The sequence below is a fragment of the Oncorhynchus kisutch genome, linkage group LG6 (assembly GCF_002021735.2).
Source record: "Oncorhynchus kisutch isolate 150728-3 linkage group LG6, Okis_V2, whole genome shotgun sequence".
Taxonomy (NCBI): domain Eukaryota; kingdom Metazoa; phylum Chordata; class Actinopteri; order Salmoniformes; family Salmonidae; genus Oncorhynchus; species Oncorhynchus kisutch.
The window spans coordinates 85,160,746-85,180,606 of NC_034179.2; the positions used below are offsets into that span (position 1 = coordinate 85,160,746).

General features: G+C 42.0%; 1 protein-coding gene across 3 annotated transcripts; it reads left to right on the forward strand.

Annotated features, from left to right (window-relative positions):
- The first annotated feature begins 7,046 nt into the window (after window positions 1-7,046).
- Window positions 7,047-19,799, forward strand: LOC109880128 (GDP-L-fucose synthase-like). Of its 3 annotated transcripts, none has more exons than XM_031828073.1 (11): window positions 7,047-7,339; window positions 12,249-12,409; window positions 12,848-12,962; window positions 13,839-13,967; window positions 14,417-14,490; window positions 15,930-16,063; window positions 16,923-16,987; window positions 17,077-17,143; window positions 17,307-17,386; window positions 17,705-17,804; window positions 18,039-19,799. In XM_031828073.1, exons 2-11 carry the CDS (start codon window positions 12,255-12,257, stop codon window positions 18,092-18,094), a joined length of 975 nt encoding a protein of 324 aa, XP_031683933.1. In that variant the 5' UTR covers window positions 7,047-7,339; window positions 12,249-12,254; the 3' UTR covers window positions 18,095-19,799. The 3 variants fall into 3 exon arrangements, with proteins under 3 accessions (XP_031683933.1, XP_031683932.1, XP_031683931.1); XM_031828072.1 differs by lacking the exon at window positions 7,047-7,339 and adding an exon at window positions 7,810-7,904; XM_031828071.1 differs by lacking the exon at window positions 7,047-7,339 and adding an exon at window positions 11,259-11,382.
- Window positions 19,800-19,861: the final 62 nt, after the last annotated feature.

Here is a 19,861-nt window from a genome sequence, read left to right on the forward strand (position 1 = left end):
CCCTGCTATCTGCTTGCTTGCTAACCCGGTCTGCTAACTGCTAGCTTTCCGGACCCGGGCTGCTAACTGCTAGCCCCTGCTAACTGCTTGCTAACCCGGCCTGCTAACTGCTAGTTTGCCCCGGTCTACTAACTGCTAGCTGCCGGCCTGCTAACTGCTAGCTTACCTGCCCGGTCTGTAACTGCTAGCCCATGCTAACTGCTAGCTTGCCCCGGTCTACTAGCTGCTAGCTTGTTTAGCCCCGGCCTACTAACTGTTAGCTTGTTAGCATCGGTCTGCTAACTATCTGAATCGCCGTGTCCCCAGCCAGCCCAACTTGACCCATATGTAGAGCTTCTAGCCCTGCTCAATATGCCTTAACCAACCATGTTGTTCCACCTCCTACATACTGTATGCGATGACATAACCTGGTTTAAACATCTCTAGAGACTATATCTCTCTCTTCATTACTCAATGCCTAGGTTTACCTCCAATGTACTCACATCCTACCTTACCTTTGTCTGTACACTATGCCTTGAATCTATGCTATCGTGCCCAGAAACCTGCTCCTTTTACTCTCTGTTCTGAACATGCTAGACGGCCAGTTCGTATAGTCTTTAGCCGTACCCTTATCCTACTTCTCCTCCTCTGGTGATGTGGAGGTTAATCCAGGTCCTGCAGTGCCTAGCTCCACTTCCACCCCCAGGTGCTCTCATTTGTTGACTTCTGTCAACGTAAAAGCCTCGGTTTCATGCATGTTAACATTAGAAGCCTACTCCCTAAGTTTGTTTTACTCACTGCTTTAGCACACTCTGCCAACCCAGATGTCTTAGCCGTGTCTGAATCTTGGCTTAGGAAAACCACCAAAAACCCTGAAATCGCCATTGCTAACTATAACGTTTTCCGCCAAGAAAGAACTGCCAAAGGGTGCGGTGTTGCAATCTACCGCAAAGATAGTAATACAGAACTCTGCAGGCTATCTAAGTCTGTACCCAAACAATTTAAGCTTCTACTTCTAAAAATGCACCTTTCCAGAAACAAGTCTCTCACTGTTGCCGCTTGCTATAGACCTCCCTCTGCCCCCAGCTGTGCCCTCAATACCATATGTGAATTGATTGCCCCCCATCTATCTTCTGAGCTCGTGCTACTAGGTAACCTAAACTGGGACATGCTTTAACACCCCGGCCATCCTACAAACTAAGCTTGATGCCCTCAACCTCATGCAAATTACCAATGAACCTACCAGGTATAACCCCAAATCAGTAAACACGGGCACCCTCATAGATGTCATCCTAACTAAATCACCCTCCAAATACACCTCTGCTGTTTTCAATCAAGATCTCAGCGATCACTGCCTCATTGCCTGCATCCGTAATGGGTCTGCGACCAAACGACACCCCTCAGCACTGTCAAACGCTCCCTGAAACACTTCTGCGAGCAGGCCTTTCTAATCGACCTGGCCGGTGTACCCCTGGAATGACATTGACCTCATCCCGTCAGTAGATGATGCCTGGCTATTCTTTAAACGTGCCTTCCTCACCATCTTAAATAAGCATGCCCCTCTCAAAAAATGTAGAACTAGGAATAGATATAGCCCTTGCTTCACTCCAGACATGTCTGCCCTTGACCAGCACAAAAACATCCTGTGGTGTTCTGCATTAGCATTGAATAGCCCCCGTAATATGCAACTCTTCAGGGAAGTTAGGAACAAATATACACAGGCAGTTAGAAAAGCTAAGGCAAGCTTTTTCAAGCATAAATTTGCATCCTGTAGTACTAACTCAAAAAAGTTCTGGGACACTGTAAAGTCCATGGAGAATAAGAGCACCTCCTCCCAGCTGCCCACTGCTCTGAGGCTAGGAAACACTGTCACCACCGATAAATCCACCATAATTGAGAATTTCAAGAAGCATTTCTCTACGGCTGGCCATGCTTTCCACATGGCTACCCCTACCCCAGTCAACTGCCTCGGCACCCTCAACAGCAACCCGCCAAAGCCCCCACCATTTCTCCTTTACCCAAATCCAGTAGCTGATGTTCTGAAAGAGCTGCAAAATCTGAGCTACAAATCAGCCGGGCTAGACAATCTGGACCCTCTCTTTCTAAAATGATCTGCCGAAATTGTTGCAACCCCTATTACTAGCCTGTTCAACCTCTCTTTTGCATCATCTGAGATTCCCAAAGATTGGAAAGCTGCCACGGTCATCCCCCTCTTCAAAGGGGGTGACACTCTAGACCCAAACTGCTACAGACCTATAGCTATCCTACTCTGTCTTTCTAAGGTCTTCGAAAGCCAAGTTAACAAACAGATTACTGACCATTTCGAATCCCACCATACCTTCTCCGCTATGCAATCTGGTTTCAGAGCTGGTCATGGGTGCACCTCAGCCAAGGTTCTTAACGACATCATAACCACCATCGATAAGAGACATTTCTGTGCAGCCATATTCATCGACCTGGCCAAGGCTTTCGACTCTGTCAATCACAACATTCTTATTGGCAGACTCGACAGCCTTGGTTTCTCAAATGATTGCCTCGCCTGGTTTACCAACTACTTCTCTGATAGAGTTCAGTGTGTCAAATCGGGGGGGCCTGTTGTCCGGACCTCTGACAGTCTCTTTTCTGTATACATCAATGATGTTGCTCTTGCTGCTGGTGATTCTCTGATCCACCTCTACGCAGACGACACCATTCTGTATACTTCTGGCCCCTCCTTGGACACTGTGTTAACTAACTTACAGACGAGCTTCAATGCCATACAACTCTCCTTCCGTGGCCTCCAACTGCTCTTAAGCGCAAGTAAAACTAAATGCATGCTATTCAACCGATCACTGCCCGCACCTGCTCGCCCGTCCAGCATCACTACTCTGGATGGCTCTGACTTAGAATACGTGGACAACTACAAATACCTAGGTGTCTGGTTAGACTGTAAACTCTCCTTCCAGACTCACATTAAGCATCTCCAATCCAAAATTAAATCTAGAATCGGCTTCCTATATCGCAACAAAGCATCCTTCACTCATGCTGCCAAACATACCCTCGAAAAACTGACCATCCTACCGATCCTCGACTTCGGTGATGTAATCTATAAAATAGCCTCCAACACTCTCCTCAACAAACTGGATGCAGTCTATCACAGTGCCATCCGTTTTGTCACCAAAGCCCCATACACTACCCACCATTGCGACCTGTACGCTCTCTTTGGTTGGCCCTCGATTCATACTCATCGCCTGGCTACAGGTTATCGAGGTTATAGGTTATCGACAAGGTTATCGACAAGTCTCTGCTAAGTAAAGCCCCGCCTTATCTCAGCTCACTGGTCACCATAGCAACACCCACTCGTAGCATGCGCTCCAGTAGGTATATCTCACTGGTAACCCCCAAAGCCAATTCCTCCTTTGGTCGTCATTCCTTCCAGTTCTCTGCTGCCCATGACTGGAACGAATTGCTAAAATCTCTGAAGCTGGATACTCACATCTGCCTCATTAGCTTTAAGCACCAGCTGTCAGAACAGCTTACAGATCACTGCACCTGTACATAGATGGGCTGTTTACAGATGGGCTATCTACCTACCTCATCCCCATACTGGTATTTATTTATTTATTTTGCTCCTTTGCACCCCAGTATCTCTACCTGCACATTCATCCTCTGCCGATCTACCATTCCCGTGTTTAATTGCTATATTGTAATTTACTTCGCCACCATGGCCTATTTATTTCCTTAACTTACCTCATTTGCACTCACTGTATATAGACTTTTTGTTTTCTTTTGTTCTACTGTATTATTGACTGTATGTTTTGTTTATTCCATGTGTAACTCTGTGTTGTTGTATGTGTCGAATATCTACGCTTTATCTTGGCCAGGTCGCAGTTGCAAATGAGAACTTGTTCTCAACTAGCCTACCTGGTTAAATAAAGGTGAAATAAATAAAAATAATAATCCTGCACAAAACAAGGGCGGGTATACACCCTTTAAATAAAGAAGCCCATCAAGCACACAGACAAAACGAACAGAAAATGAAAAAGGGATTGGTGGATCAAAGTTGTCAGACCCGAATGACTTGTCATTGTTGATAGAAATTCTTTCACCTCTTTCACACTCACATTTTGGAATTCAAAATTATAATGCTTGTCTTTCATAATTTGGTCAGTTATACTTGGATGTGTAGTGACTGCGTTTGTTGCTGGCATGTCATGCCTAAATTGTTAATCTTGCAGAATAAAAAAAATTATCAGTGGGTTTTGTGATGAATGAGCCAACGATTCAATGAATGATGGATCTGAGTTTGCCTTTTTTGCCCAAAATGTTATTTAAGGTGCTCCAAAGCTTTTTACTATCATTCTTTATATCACTTATCTTTGCTTCATAGTATAGATTCTTCTTCTTCTTCTTTTTATTCAGTTTAATCACATGATTTCTCTATTTTTTTGTACGTTTGCCAATCGGTTGTGCAGCCAAACTTGTGCCATTCCTTTTGCCTCATTCCTCTCAACCATACAATTTTTCAATTCCTCATCAATCCACGGGGATTTAACAGGTTTTACAGTCATTGTCTTAGTGGGTGCATGCTTATTAGTAACTGGAATTATCAATTTCATAAATGTGTCAAGTCTCTGGTTGCTCGTCATTACAGACCAGCAAATATTAGTTACATCATCGTATTGTATGACCTCTGATACACTATATTAGGCCCAGCCGTTGGAACTTTGGTTTTCCAAGACACGGCTACTATATTATGAGCACTACATCTGATGGATATGGATAGTGCTTTAAAGCAGAGTTCTGCAGCGTTAGTAAACATGTGATCAATACATATCGATTTCATTCCTGTGCTGTTTTTAAATACCCTGGTAGGTTGTCTGATGACCTGAACCAGGTTGCAGGCACTACAGTTTGAAGCTGTTTCTTGAGTGTGCAGCTTGATGAAAGCCAGTCAATATTAAGGCCACCCAGAAAATATACCTCTTTGTTGATATCACATACATTATCAACCATTTCACACGTTACCCAGATACTGACTGTTAGCACTTGATGGTCTATAGCAGCTACCCACAAGAATGGGCTTTAGGTGCCTTTTAGGTGTTTTCAATGAGGATTTACCCCAGTGTTTTACCCAAAAGAGTCAGAAATCAACAGTATTTAACATAAGATCCTCTGTAAGCTTTACAGAAATGTGGCTCTAAATATCCTCGTCAAAATATAGACAGCAACACCGCCCCCATTGGCATATCTGTCTTTTCTGTAGATGTTATAAACATGTATTGATACCACTGTATCATCAACGGTATTATCTAAGTGAGTTTCAGAGATAGTCAGAAAATGAATGCCATTTGTTACTAGCAAGTTATTGATTTCATGAATCTTGTTTTTTTTAGGCTACATACAGTGCCTACGGAAATTATTCAGACCCCTTGACTTTTTCAAAAATGTTGTTATGTTACAGCCTTATTCTAAAATGTATTAAATAGTTTTTCCCCCTTGTCAATCCATACACAAAACCCAATAAAGATTAAGTGAAAACAGGATTTTAGAAGTGTTTACTTATTTTTACATTTAAAAAATGAAATATTACATTTACATAAGTATTCAGACATTTTACTCAGTACTCTGTACAGCCTCGAGTCTTCTTGGGTATGACGCTACAAGCTTGGCACACCTGTATTTGGGGAGTGTCTCCCATTCATCTCTGCAGATCTTCTCAAGCTCTGTCAGGTTGGATGGGGAACTTTGTTGAATAGCTATTTTCAGGTCTCTCCAGAGATGTTCCATTGGGTTAAAGTCCAGGCTCTGGCTGGGTCACTTCTGGGTTGTCTTGGCTGTGTGCTTTGGGTCGTTGTCCTGTTGGCATGTGAACCTTCTTCCCAGTGTGAGGTCCTGAGTGCTCTAGAGCAGGTTTTCATCAAGGATCTCTCTGTACCTTGCTCCGTTCATCTTTGTCTCAATCTTAACTGGTTTCCCAGTCCCTGCCGCTGAAAAACATCCCCACAGCATGATGCTGGCACCACCATGCTTCACCGTAGGGATGGTGTCAGGTTTCCTCCAGACGTGACGATTGGCATTCAGGCCAAAGAGTTCAATCTTGCTTTCATGAGACCAGAGAACCTTGTTTCTCATGGTTTGAGAGTCCTTTAGGTGCCTTTTGGTAAACTCCAAACGGGCTGCCATGTGCCTTTTACTGTGGAGTGGCTTCTGTCTAGTCACTCTACCATAACGGCCTGGTTGGTGGGGTGCTGCAGAGATGGTTGTCCTTCTGGAAGGTTCTCCCAACTCCACAGAGGAACTCTGGAGCTCTGTCAGAGTGACTATGGGGTTCTTTGTCACCTCCCTGACCATGGCCCTTCTCCCCTGATTGCTCAGGTTGGCCGGGCGGCCAGCTCAAGGAAGAGTCTTGGTGGTTCCAAGAACGATGGAGGCCACTGTGTTCTTGGTTACTTTCAATGCTGCAGAAATGTTTTTTGTACCCTTCCCAAGATCTCTGCCTCGACACAATCCTGTCTCGGAGCTCTACGTACAATTCCTTCGACCTCATGGCTTGGTTTTTGCTCTGACATGCACTGTAAACTGTGGGATGTTATATAGACAAGTGTGTGCCTTTCCAAATAATGTCCAATCAATTGAATTTACCACAGGTGGACTCCAAAAAGTTGTAGAAACATTTCAAGCATGATCAATGTAATCAGGATGTACCTGAGCTCAATTTCGAGTGTCATACAAAAGGGTCTGAATACTTACGTAAATATGGTATTTCTGTTTTCTATTTTTTATAAATTCAGTAAAATTTCTAAAAACCTGTTTTTCCTTTGTCATTATGGGGTATTGTGTGTAAATTGCTGAGGAATTTGTTTTCTATAATCAATTTTAGCTGTAACGTAACACAATTTGTAAAAGGAGTCTGAATACTTTCCGAAGGCACTGTATGTTAATGTGGGATATTTTTAGCACTTTTCTGGGATGCTTATCAGAAGGAGATATGACAATGTTATTTATATTGGAGCTGATAGTGCACGGGGAGCTGCACACACTGGACTTCCTACTAGGGCACACTGCCTCAGTGCTAACAGTATAACTTTGGTTCATAGACGTATGATTACTGTATACACTAGATGTAGGATCAACAGAGGCATTCAGGGGAGTTAGAGGGACATAAATTAGGTTACTTACATCGTGACTGCCAATACTCCTGGGACAATGTAAATTTACTGCAGCATTACCACAACTCAGCAACACGATAGTAGGGATTATCTGAGCTGAGCTTGGGTTGGGTCATTGATGTCATTGTCTCAATGAATGCATTGTTATTAATTCCTTTATATTTTAAAGTACTGTGGTGGCAACATCAAGGTTGAATTCATTCTGCAAGGTTGGTAGAATCTTATTCAAAATTATTCACAGCTGTAATGGCTGCCAAAGGTGCTTCCACCAAGTATTAACTCTGTGTAGTGAAGGCCTACGCAATCAATACATCATAATTTTATATTTCTTAGTCATTTGGAAAATGTTATTAAATGTTTATTTCCCTTTGAAAATTTGGAGTAGGTTGTATAGATAGATTGGTAGGAAATCCAATTGATTCCCTTTTAAGATGTAATTTTAAAACAGCTAAAATGTGAATACTGTGTAAGGGGTGTGTAGACTTTAGCTAGCGACTATAAGGTGCCAGATTAAATGTGATTCATGTATTAACTATGATGCCATGTTATGTGCCTGTATTGATGATGTGGGCTATGATCCTACGTACTGTGTTGTAATTTGGATGTAAAGTCTTAGGCATGTTAGGTTGCGTTTACACAGGCACTCCAATTCACTAATTGGTGTTTTGACCAATCAGATCAGCTCTGAAAAATGTCTGCTGTGAAAACTGCATAACTCAGCAGTGGGAGGCTACGCAGAAGTGCGCAGAAGTATTCAACCGGTGGTCCGCGGAGGTACTGCAGGGGATCGGTGATAATATAATAAATATATACACATACACATACATAGTCTCGGGAAGTCGGGTTGCTGAGGGTGCACCCCCTGAACAGCTCAAGACGTATGCTTAGACATGCAGAAAAAAACTTTGTATAAACGTAATCTGGCACCTTGTGATAATATCATGATATGTGTGTGTTTTTATTACATACCAGTAGTATAAAAGAGGGGGATATATTATTTCTAATGAAGTCAACTTTATTTCTCAATTATTGAGCAAATTACAGTCATTAGAGATAATTACACAAAAGCACTTGTTGCTGCAAGTGACTCTGGCTGCTGGCAAGCGTTCTTGACTTCGATATTACATTTTTGAAAATGCATTGCTAACCTTTGTTTAACCAGCCAACCGGTGGCTATTATCGAACGTGTTTGGAATAAGGCTGGCACAATTGGCATGTAATAATCGTTTTAACGCATTCATTTTAATGTGCCCCCCGCACATTGACTCTGTACCTGTACCCCCTGTATATAGCCTCCACATTGACTCTGTACCTGTACCCCCTGTATATATCCTCCACATTGACTCTGTACCTGTACCCCCTGTATATAGCCTCCACATTGACTCTGTACCTGTACCCCCTGTATATATCCTCCACATTGACTCTGTACCTGTACCCCCTGTATATATCCTCCACATTGACTCTGTACCTGTACCCCCTGTATATAGCCTCCACATTGACTCTGTACCTGTACCCCCTGTATATATCCTCCACATTGACTCTGTACCTGTACCCCCTGTATATATCCTCCACATTGACTCTGTACCTGTACCCCCTGTATATAGCCTCCACATTGACTCTGTACCTGTACCCCTGTATATATCCTCCACATTGACTCTGTACCTGTACCCCCTGTATATAGCCTCCACATTGACTCTGTACCTGTACCCCCTGTATATAGCCTCCACATTGACTCTGTACCTGTACCCCCTGTATATAGCCTCCACATTGACTCTGTACCTGTACCCCCTGTATTTAGCCTCCACATTGACTCTGTACCTGTACCCCCTGTATTTAGCCTCCACATTGACTCTGTACCTGTACCCCCTGTATTTAGCCTCCACATTGACTCTGTACCTGTACCCCCTGTATTTAGCCTCCACATTGACTCTGTACCTGTACCCCCTGTATTTAGCCTCCACATTGACTCTGTACCTGTACCCCCTGTATTTAGCCTCCACATTGACTCTGTACCTGTACCCCCTGTATTTAGCCTCCACATTGACTCTGTACCTGTACCCCCTGTATTTAGCCTCCACACTGACTCTGTACCTGTACCCCCTGTATTTAGCCTCCACATTGACTCTGTACCTGTACCCCCTGTATTTAGCCTCCACATTGACTCTGTACCTGTACCCCCTGTATTTAGCCTCCACATTGACTCTGTACCAGTACCCCCTGTATATATCCTCCACATTGACTCTGTACCTGTACCCCCTGTATATATCCTCCACATTGACTCTGTACCTGTACCCCCTGTATTTAGCCTCCACATTGACTCTGTACCAGTACCCCCTGTATATATCCTCCACATTGACTCTGTACCTGTACCCCCTGTATTTAGCCTCCACATTGACTCTGTACCTGTAGCCCCTGTATTTAGCCTCCACATTGACTCTGTACCTGTACCCCCTGTATTTAGCCTCCACATTGACTCTGTACCTGTACCCCCTGTATTTAGCCTCCACATTGACTCTGTACCTGTACCCCCTGTATTTAGCCTCCACATTGACTCTGTACCAGTACCCCCTGTATATATCCTCCACATTGACTCTGTACCTGTACCCCCTGTATTTAGCCTCCACATTGACTCTGTACCTGTAGCCCCTGTATTTAGCCTCCACATTGACTCTGTACCTGTACCCCCTGTATTTAGCCTCCACATTGACTCTGTACCTGTACCCCCTGTATTTAGCCTCCACATTGACTCTGTACCTGTACCCCCTGTATTTAGCCTCCACATTGACTCTGTACCTGTACCCCCTGTATTTAGCCTCCACATTGACTCTGTACCTGTACCCCCTGTATTTAGCCTCCACATTGACTCTGTACCTGTACCCCCTGTATTTAGCCTCCACATTGACTCTGTACCAGTACCCCCTGTATATATCCTCCACATTGACTCTGTACCTGTACCCCCTGTATATATCCTCCACATTGACTCTGTACCTGTACCCCCTGTATTTAGCCTCCACATTGACTCTGTACCAGTACCCCCTGTATATATCCTCCACATTGACTCTGTACCTGTACCCCCTGTATTTAGCCTCCACATTGACTCTGTACCGGTACCCCCTGTATATATCCTCCACATTGACTCTGTACCTGTACCCCCTGTATATAGCCTCCACATTGACTCTGTACCGGTACCCCCTGTATATATCCTCCACATTGACTCTGTACCGGTACCCCCTGTATATATCCTCCACATTGACTCTGTACCGGTACCCCCTGTATATATCCTCCACATTGACTCTGTACCGGTACCCCCTGTATTTAGCCTCGCTATTGTTTTTTTACTGCTGCTCTTTAATTATCTGTTACTTTTATTTCTTTTTTTGTTGGTATTTTTCTAAACTGCGTTGTTGGTGTAAGGGCTTGTAAGAAAGCATTTCACTGTAATGTCTACTACACCTGTTGTATTGGCGCATGTGATAAATACGATTTGATTTGATTTTGGAAGGGTGGGTTCAACTTTATATTCTTTATATTCAAGTAGATCTAGTTTATCCAAAGTCACTATACCTTGCTCTTCACAGTGGGGATTTGTTTTTCTCTGATCAATCATACTCGTCATGGTATATTATTCAGTGGGTCAAATTGACCTGTTTCTAATATTAAAAGTTATGCCTGCCTATATAACCCTATGTTGGATACAATGCCGCAACTGTGAAACAAAAGATAGTAAAATATATATTTTTTAATATACTTGTGTCAGTATATTTTAACTAAGGAATGAATTTATATGTTTTTATCAAAAATGTTTTAGGAGTCTATACTGAATTTGTTATGTAGTGCGGATCTGGTACAACGCCATAAAACATTGCAATATAGAGTCAACACCATAAATGCGGTAAAATCGCCTATACAGGTACCAGACATAAGTTATATTAAATTTATGGTGGGGAAAACTTTTTTTTTCTCTTCAGCAAACCTATCTTAACAGTCCTGGTATTTTTTTTATGTGATACGTGAGTGATGGTGCGAGAAACTGGGATAGTCACCTGTAAGGCTACTACTCTCAGTAGAACCCTTTTTTCTCTAAGAGTGTAGCTCAGAGGTAGCCTTTTAGAGCGACTCCGCCCTCCTGCTGCTTTCCGATTGACAGGTTAGTGTGCAAGACAAGAGAGAGAGCCTATACCTCATTTATGTACTTGAGCGTCTAATACCGACCATTATTCGAGGAGGAAAATTCGAACAAAACATTTTACAGGTTTGAATTCATACATTAACTTTGTGTTTTGATAAGATACATACTAAATAACACGAGGATCTTGCCGAATGAATAATGTGACTGATTATAATTCAATTAGCTCACAGAAAGTATAAGGATTAATATTAGAAATGTTTAGCCTTTATACATGTTTGTCATGTAAGTCCTATTTATAGGCCTTTTGGTTGAATGAATGGGTGCTTTTGACTTCAATAATGTCGCCTAGGCTACATTTGATTTAAAATAGTAGACCCATTCGACATTTTGCTACTTTTAGCCTACTCTTGTTTGTGTTGGTAAAATAATGTCAGTGGTGTAGGCTGACAACTGATGTTGTAATATACTGTTTGTAATATAGGCCTAATGAGACCAACCGATATTTCGAATTAACACATATTGTTAATTTTAAAATGAAATACGGTATCTGTCGGTTTTGGCATAAGCTATTTGTCCTTTTGCTAAAATGAACATGATCACAATGCAATTCACTCTTGACCTTAATACTTAATATGGCAGATTTATCTTATTTCAAAAGAAAAAAGTACATAAATATAGATAGGACATAAATACAAGAAAGTAGCCTCCATGATTAACAAAATAGGCTACAAAGAAATTGTAAATGAAATGAAAAGTGTGTTAATACAGTTAAACTTGCGTTTGATGTATAGCATGTTATTTATTCCTTATTAGCCTAAATGTATAACTATTCTTATTTTTGTATTATCATTATCACGTTCTAAAGTAGACTATAAATAGGGCCATGATCATACTGTCATTCATATCAGCCTACTTTGTTTTAGGCTTCAGCGTAATAACAGTATGTGAATATCAGAACTAAAAAATTAAAGTTCGCATTCTTTGATCAGTGAGAGATGGATTCGCAGACGAAGGCTGAGCCGATGCGCGTGCTCGTCACGGGCGGATCCGGATTGGTCGGGAAGGCCATCGAGCACGTGGTGAAACAAGAAGGCGGCTGTCTCGAGGGCGAGCAGTGGACCTTCCTGTCCTCCAAGGAGGCCAACCTCGTGTAAGTTATGTCACATGAACCTCATATTCTCAGCAGAGCTGGTCTGAGGCTTTGGTCGTTGCAGATAAAAATGACTTGCCTATATAGCGATGCCATGTTCCCATATTCTACATGCCCGAGAAACACATATGTCATGTTGCACTGTGAGAAATCATGTTATGACCCTTTTACATCTGTGGCTGGTTTTGTGGTTCCAACAGGAACAAAATAAGTTCACTTGTGGAAAAAATATTATATTATCTGCTATTCTATTATTTTCTAATCTATTCTATAGATATGTAGATTGATGCAGAGATACAGTAGATATTTAGAGTTTCTATATAGTTCCTGTTGGAACCACATTAAATGTTTAGCTAATTACATTCATGCATGCATACTTTTATGAGATTGATGTGTTTCCATTAAATGGGATGGTGATGATGACAATTGTTCTGCCAGAGATCTACAACAGACAAGAGCAGTGTTTGAGAAGTATCGGCCCACCCATGTCATCCACCTGGCTGCCAAGGTGGGAGGACTATATCTTCACATGAAGGAGAACCTACACTTTCTGGTGAGCTTACCTAACTACCCAGTTTGTTTTAATACCTAGGCTATACATTTCTGTCCCAAACTACATTTGTTCAATCAGGGATGGGTCCAGAAAATCGGAACGGGCATTTCTAACTCACTGGCCCATTTCTTTGCCTGGCGCCCCAATTGTTAACCAAATAATGATATTTGTGTACAAAACCCCCAGTTTAGACAGGCCGATGGGCTGAAGATGGAACCAGCCCATCTGATATTTTGCCTGAACTACCTAAAGGCCAGTCCGTGAAATGGTTTGTCTTATCTAGCTACTGGTTGAATGCACCGACTGGAAGCAGCTCTGGAAAAGATCTTCTGCTGAATGACCTGAATATAAATGTCCATGTTCGCCTGGCCGGGCAACTACTTAGGCTGAAATTCCATTGAACTTGTCAAAGTGAAGTTTACACAGTGACTTTGTTGGCAAATGCATTCATCTTAATTCCAAAAGGGTATTAATCCATCAGTTTATTTTTTAAATTTTTTTATATAACCTTTATTTAACTAGGCAAGTCAGTTAAGAACAAATGTGTATTTACAATGATGGGCTACAGCGTAATAACAGTATGTGAATATCACAACTGAAAAAATAGAAGTTAGCATTCTTTGAGAGTGAGTTAGAGTGAGAGATGGTTTCGCAGATGAAGGCTGAGCGGATGCGCGTGCTCATCACGGGCGGGGTGTTAGTGAGCAGTGTTTACAGGAGAGATTCTTATCACTGTCTCCAAATGCATTATTTTAATTCATTTGTGTAAAAACAAGTTATTGTGTAAAAACAAGTTATGGTGTAAAAACAAGTTATGGTGTAAGAGTCGCAATACAGGTTTTATTGAATTGAGACCACAGTGTCTTGCCTTCACAGAGAGACAACCTTCGCATCAATGACAACGTGCTGCAGACGTCTCACGAAAGGGGCGTCACCAAGGTGGTGTCCTGTCTGTCCAGCTGCATCTTTCCTGACAAGACCACATACCCTATTGATGAGAGCATGGTGAGTTGAACAACCAGTAAGGCCAAATCATTGAGATTATGTTGTGTTTAACCTTAATACTAAAATACTATGGTGGCATCAAATGGCACCCAATTCCCTATATAGTACATTCTTTTTAACCAGAGACCTAATGACCCTGGTCAAAGGTAGGAGTCAAGAGTTTAGGGTGCCATTTGGGACCGAGTATGTGCCCAGTGACAGTAGAACTACTCTATGTTTGGGGGATCTCTGGCCCTCCAAACTGGGATTTTTAATATAACCTCCTGTTCCGAGGATGTAGGACGACGGTCCGATGACAGAATGGTTCAGATAATAACTACAGAATGAAGCCAACATCAGCGTGAGCTTTGGTTGCGAATGGTATGAACTTTGAACTCTTATTCACTACAGAAGTGAGAGAGAGAGTGTGTGTGTGTATGATCACTCATGCTTTCTTCCCCTTCCCACAGATCCACAATGGGCCTCCACATGACTCAAACTTTGGCTACTCACATGCCAAAAGAATGATTGATATTCAGAACAGGTGAGCTGGTGACTAATCTGTTACCTGTGCAGGTACATTAGCACACATTTGAAAGACCCACTCCAGCCTCCCTTGCACCTCATTTATCACCTGATAACAAAAGATGCATTTCAGTAGCTGGTGCAGGTCCCTCATTACATGGCACAGCCCAGCTAGCACATAATGTTCTGAGAACCATGTGTTTCTTATGTGGGAATTTCAGTACTTTAGCATAACATTTCCTACAGGTTCCTCATGGTTCTATTTAAAGTTATGCTCTCAGAAAGTTAAGAAACAACTTTCTTCTGTGGGAATTTCAGAATTTCAGCATAATGTTTCCTACAGGTTTCTTCATGGTTCTATTTAAAGTAATGTTCTGAAATTGTTCAGAGAACATTAAGAACAACGTTCTTATGTGGGAATTTCAGTACTTCAGCGTAACGTTTCCTACAGGTTTCCTCATGGTTCTATTTAGTAATATTCTCAGAACATTAAGACAACTTTCCATTAAAACCACAAGAGCGTTCTAAAAATATTACTTATGAACATATACATTCCGTTCTCAGCATCAACAAAACTCTCTCTATCCTCTATCTTGTTAAGTGAGTTCAGGAAGTGGCCGCACCCACTAATTGGCCATCTTTATGAATGGGGTCTGTTTGAATAGACTAAAATACACAGCTTTGTATAAGTTACAAAACATGGCATGCTATCTCAAACCTGGCCAACCTCAGTGGACTGAGTCCATTGGATAGGAAACATAAGATCATAGGTTTAAATCTTATAGGCTCCTTGTGACAATAAAAAAGAGATGTGTTTGCCATGATTAATGCCTAAGCAATTTAATTTCCATGTGTCCCATCTGTGCTTGGTGTTCAAAACAGTTAACCTAAGCTAGCAGTGTTATTAAAAGTCTTACTGTAACATGTTCTCAGAATATTATTTAATTACATTCAAATAACCTATCATTTCATTATCAGAACATTAATAAAACCTCCCAGGAAAACTTTCAGGGAATCATTGTAAAACGTTCTCAGAACGTCCCTGCAACCAAAAAATGAATGTTCTCAGAACGTAAAAAAAGTAAGTTTCACCGGTCAGGAAACTTAGGCGTTTGTTCCCAGAACCAATGGGAAACCAAAAACCAATGTTCCCACAACTTCCAAGGAACCTCTATTGCTCTGCTATTGTTCTGGGAAGCAGCAGGGAAGGCCGATGACATCGCTATGCATCCATCAGACTAACCCCTTGAATTGCCAACTCCTTGAATTTTGGCATTGTGTCAACAAAGAAAAAAGTATTTTTTTATTATTTTTTATTCTACCCTTAAGGGTTTGTACCTTGTATTGTATGTGTACTTAGAATATTGTTTTAAAAAATAGCTGGAGTGGGTCATTAGTGTTCTAACCACAACATGATTGTGTGTGTGTGTGTGTGTGTGTGGACTTGATTGACAACAGGGGATACTTTGCGCAGCATGGGCGTCACTACACTGCCGTAATCCCGACTAACGTGTATGGTCCCTATGACAACTTCAACTTTGAAAATGGTCACGTGCTCTCAGCGCTCATGCATAAGACATATGCTGCTAAAAGTAAGTAACACACACACACACACACACACACACACACACACACACACACACACACACACACACACACACACACACACACACACACACACACACACACACACACACACACACACACACACACACGCACACACACACACACACAGGACACCTACAGCAGCGGATGTCACAGGAAGACCAAAAAGATCATCAAGGACATCAACCACCCGAGCCACTGCCTGTTCACCCCGTTATCATCCAGAAGGCGAGGTCAGTACAGGTGCATCAAAGCTGGGACCGAGAGACTGAAAAACAGCTTCTATCTCAAGGCCATCAGACTGTTAAACAGCCATCACTAACATAGAGAAGCTGCTGCCTGCATACAGACTCAAATCACTGGCCACTTTAATAAATGGATTTGATAAAGGTATCACTAGTCACTTTAAATAACACCACTTTAATGATGTCTAAATATCCTACATTACTCATCTCATATGTATATACTGTATTCTATACCATCTACTGCATCTTGCCTATGCCGCACTGCCATCGCTCATTCATATATTTTTATGTACATATTCTTATTCATCCCTTCACATTTGTGTGTATAAGGAAGTTGTTGTGAATTTATTTGCTTTATCTTGGCCAGGTCGCAGTTGTAAATGAGAACTTGTTCTCAACTAGCCTTCCTGGTTAAATAAAGGTGAAAGAAAAAAATGTACTGCACTGTCAGAACTAGAAGCACAAGCATTTCGCTACACTCGCATTAACATCTGCTAACCATGTGTATGTGACCAATACAATTTGATTTGATTTGACGTACACACACACAGACAGATAGACAGATCCAAACGCATACTCCGTTCTACTCTCCTTCTAACAGAGGAGGGAACCCCACTACAGGTGTGGGGCTCCGGAACACCCAGGAGACAATTCATCTACTCTCTGGTATGTTTAGTGAATTACTGTGTGTGTGTGTGTGTGTGTGTGTGTCAGATATGTGTGTGTACATTAAATCTGTGTGTGTGTTTTCTCAGGATGTAGCACGTCTGTTCCTCTGGGTGCTGCGGGAGTATGATGAGATTGACCCCATCATTCTCTCTGGTGAGTCCAACATGGTGTGTGTGTGTGTGTGTGTGTGATCAGTCAATGTGTGTGTGTGTGTGTGATCAGTCAATATGTGTGTGTGTGTGTGTGTGTGATCAGTCAATGTGTGTGTGTACCATATGTAACTGGACCAAGCTCCTTTGTCACTTGTTTCTCACAGTGGGGGAGGAGGAGGAGCTCCCCATCAAGGACGCCGTAGAGATGATTGCAGATGCCCTGGACTTCAAAGGTCAAATAGTTGTATCCTTCCACAGGTTGCGTACGCCTGATAGGAGTTGCTCCTAGGCACAGATCTAGGAACAGCGTATCTTCCCCAATTTCTTACCTTACCATTATTCAAATTTGACCTTAGACCAGTGTCCAGAACCAATCTAGTAGAATCCTTAGTACAACACCAGCAACCATATCTAAAGGTTCATTACACCTGTTGGACTGAAAGACGTACAGATGTAGTACATTAAATGCCCACTCGGACTGGCTGTCCCCCATATCCGTTGCACTGTAACTATGTCATCTCCCTGTGCTTTGCCTTCTGTGGCCCTTGACCTATGACATCAGTTCGACACCAGCAAGTCAGACGGTCAGATGAAGAAGACGGCCAGCAACGCCAAGCTGCGACGCTACCTCCCTGACTTCACCTTCACGCCGCTCTCTGAAGGTCAGAGATCCAAATATTGAGGGTTGTATTTCCTGTCCAGAAAACAACTCAATATTGTAGTTGGATTTAGTTGCCTTGTAAATAACACAGACCCATTACAGCATGATATTTGATACCTATCTGGTTATTGGTCGTTTTATGATTATGATGAAAGTAACGTTCACAGTGATTAAACCACTCTTCCAAAATGCACAGTATCCATAGATGACTGACTGTGTCTCTCCTCCCCTACAGGTATCAAGAAGACCTGTGATTGGTTCGTGAACAATTACGACATAGCCCGAACATGAAGACCAATGAAGGTCGAGACATGAATATTGTTTAATGAAAAAGATCAGGGCTACATCCCAATACTACTACTGTGCCTTCCAAGTCTTGTGTCCTTGTCTTCATACCAACTGATTAGTGAAAGTTCTGGATAGGTTTCACCATCTGGCCGGTTAAGTTCTGTCAGATCAGTGGGCATGAAGTAAAGGCACACAGGACTCACAATTTCTGCACTCACAATACCCCACCTTGTTGTTCTCCCCAGAACTGTCTGGCAACCATTTTGGATCCTTTCTCCTCTATTTGCACCGTTGATGTCAGGGATTGACATTAAGGTTTGAAAGGCTCTTGCCCATTGGACAGCAGTTTTTTTTGTTGGTTGCCTGATGATTACTGTCACTTGACAGAACATTTTCAAGTAATTTTTTACAAGCAAAATGGTCACAGGGATACTTTGGGATTTTGGCAATGAGGCCCATTATCTACTTCCCCAGAGGCTGTTGAACTCCTGGATACCATTTTTATGTCTCTTTGTCCAGTATGAAGGAACTTAGAGGTCATTTTGTGAGCCAATGCTAACTAGTGTTAGCACAATGACTGGAAGTCTATGGGTATCTGCTAGCATGCTATGAAGTAGAAAAATCAGTTTGAATGCGTAACTTTTGCAGCGCATGAGACCCTTCTACAATCTGGTTGTAAGCATACCGGCTCTGGGAGACTAAGATTTAGACGCACAGCTCACAATCGAGAGCAACAGGATATAGTATTGTCTGGCGCTCTGCCCACCCTGACCAATAGTTATACTTCCTGTGTAGCAGGACCAAAAAAATGTAAGTGTAGCCCCTATGTTAGGCTACTGAAATTCAGTTTTGAAAAATCCCCTGCCTAATGGGGCAACCACAGAGCAGGTTCAACTTGTCTGGATGGCATAAATTGTCCGTCTTTCCCTTAAACAATGGGGAGAAACCAGAAAAATCCCCTGGGGAAACCTCAGAGCAGGTTCAACTTGCTTGACTGCTCAGTTCATTTGCTCCAAGCAATAGGGCAACCCTTAAGGTCAATCCCTGATTATGTCCTCCATTACATGTCCTTCCCTGATGGTGTCTGAACTGGTCCAGCCACCTGATCCCCTACAGTATGACTACCAGTTACTATGAGCAATACTGCAGCCGTGTTTACACTCAAATACATCACATTATTTTCATTTTAATATCTAACATATATAGTTGAAGTGTATGATCTATTTGTGATTGAATATTGACAAAAATATGGACTTTTTCTTGATGTAAGAATGAGGTGTCAGTCATTGAGAGTGATGCTGAATGACATGTTTTCTCACTACAAAACAACAAGTATAAGCCTACAGTAAAGTAGCCTGGATCTAAACATTGGAGCCAACTGTTTCTCATCATTCACTGGCCTCGGTCCACACTGCAGATCATAATACTGGTTTGTGTTAAAAGATTGTGATTTATCTGGGATGAACATATCAGAAACTAATATAAAGTCAACTTCCTGAAGAATCTTGAGAATTAGGACATCACTGTCGCTCCACCTCACTGTAAAAAAATTTCATCAATACATTGTAGAAACAGGACAGGAAGAAGCAGGTTTTTAGGGGTCAAACGACAGTTTCAAATGTCAACAAAGTTTGACGATAACACTGAGGAAGCCAAGATCATTTGGGATCTGCCAGTAATCGCTCCATTAATAAACAGTCAGATGTGCCATCAGTATATTTGACTCTACTCTTATCCAAGTAAGTATATACACAACAGTTGCTGCAAAGT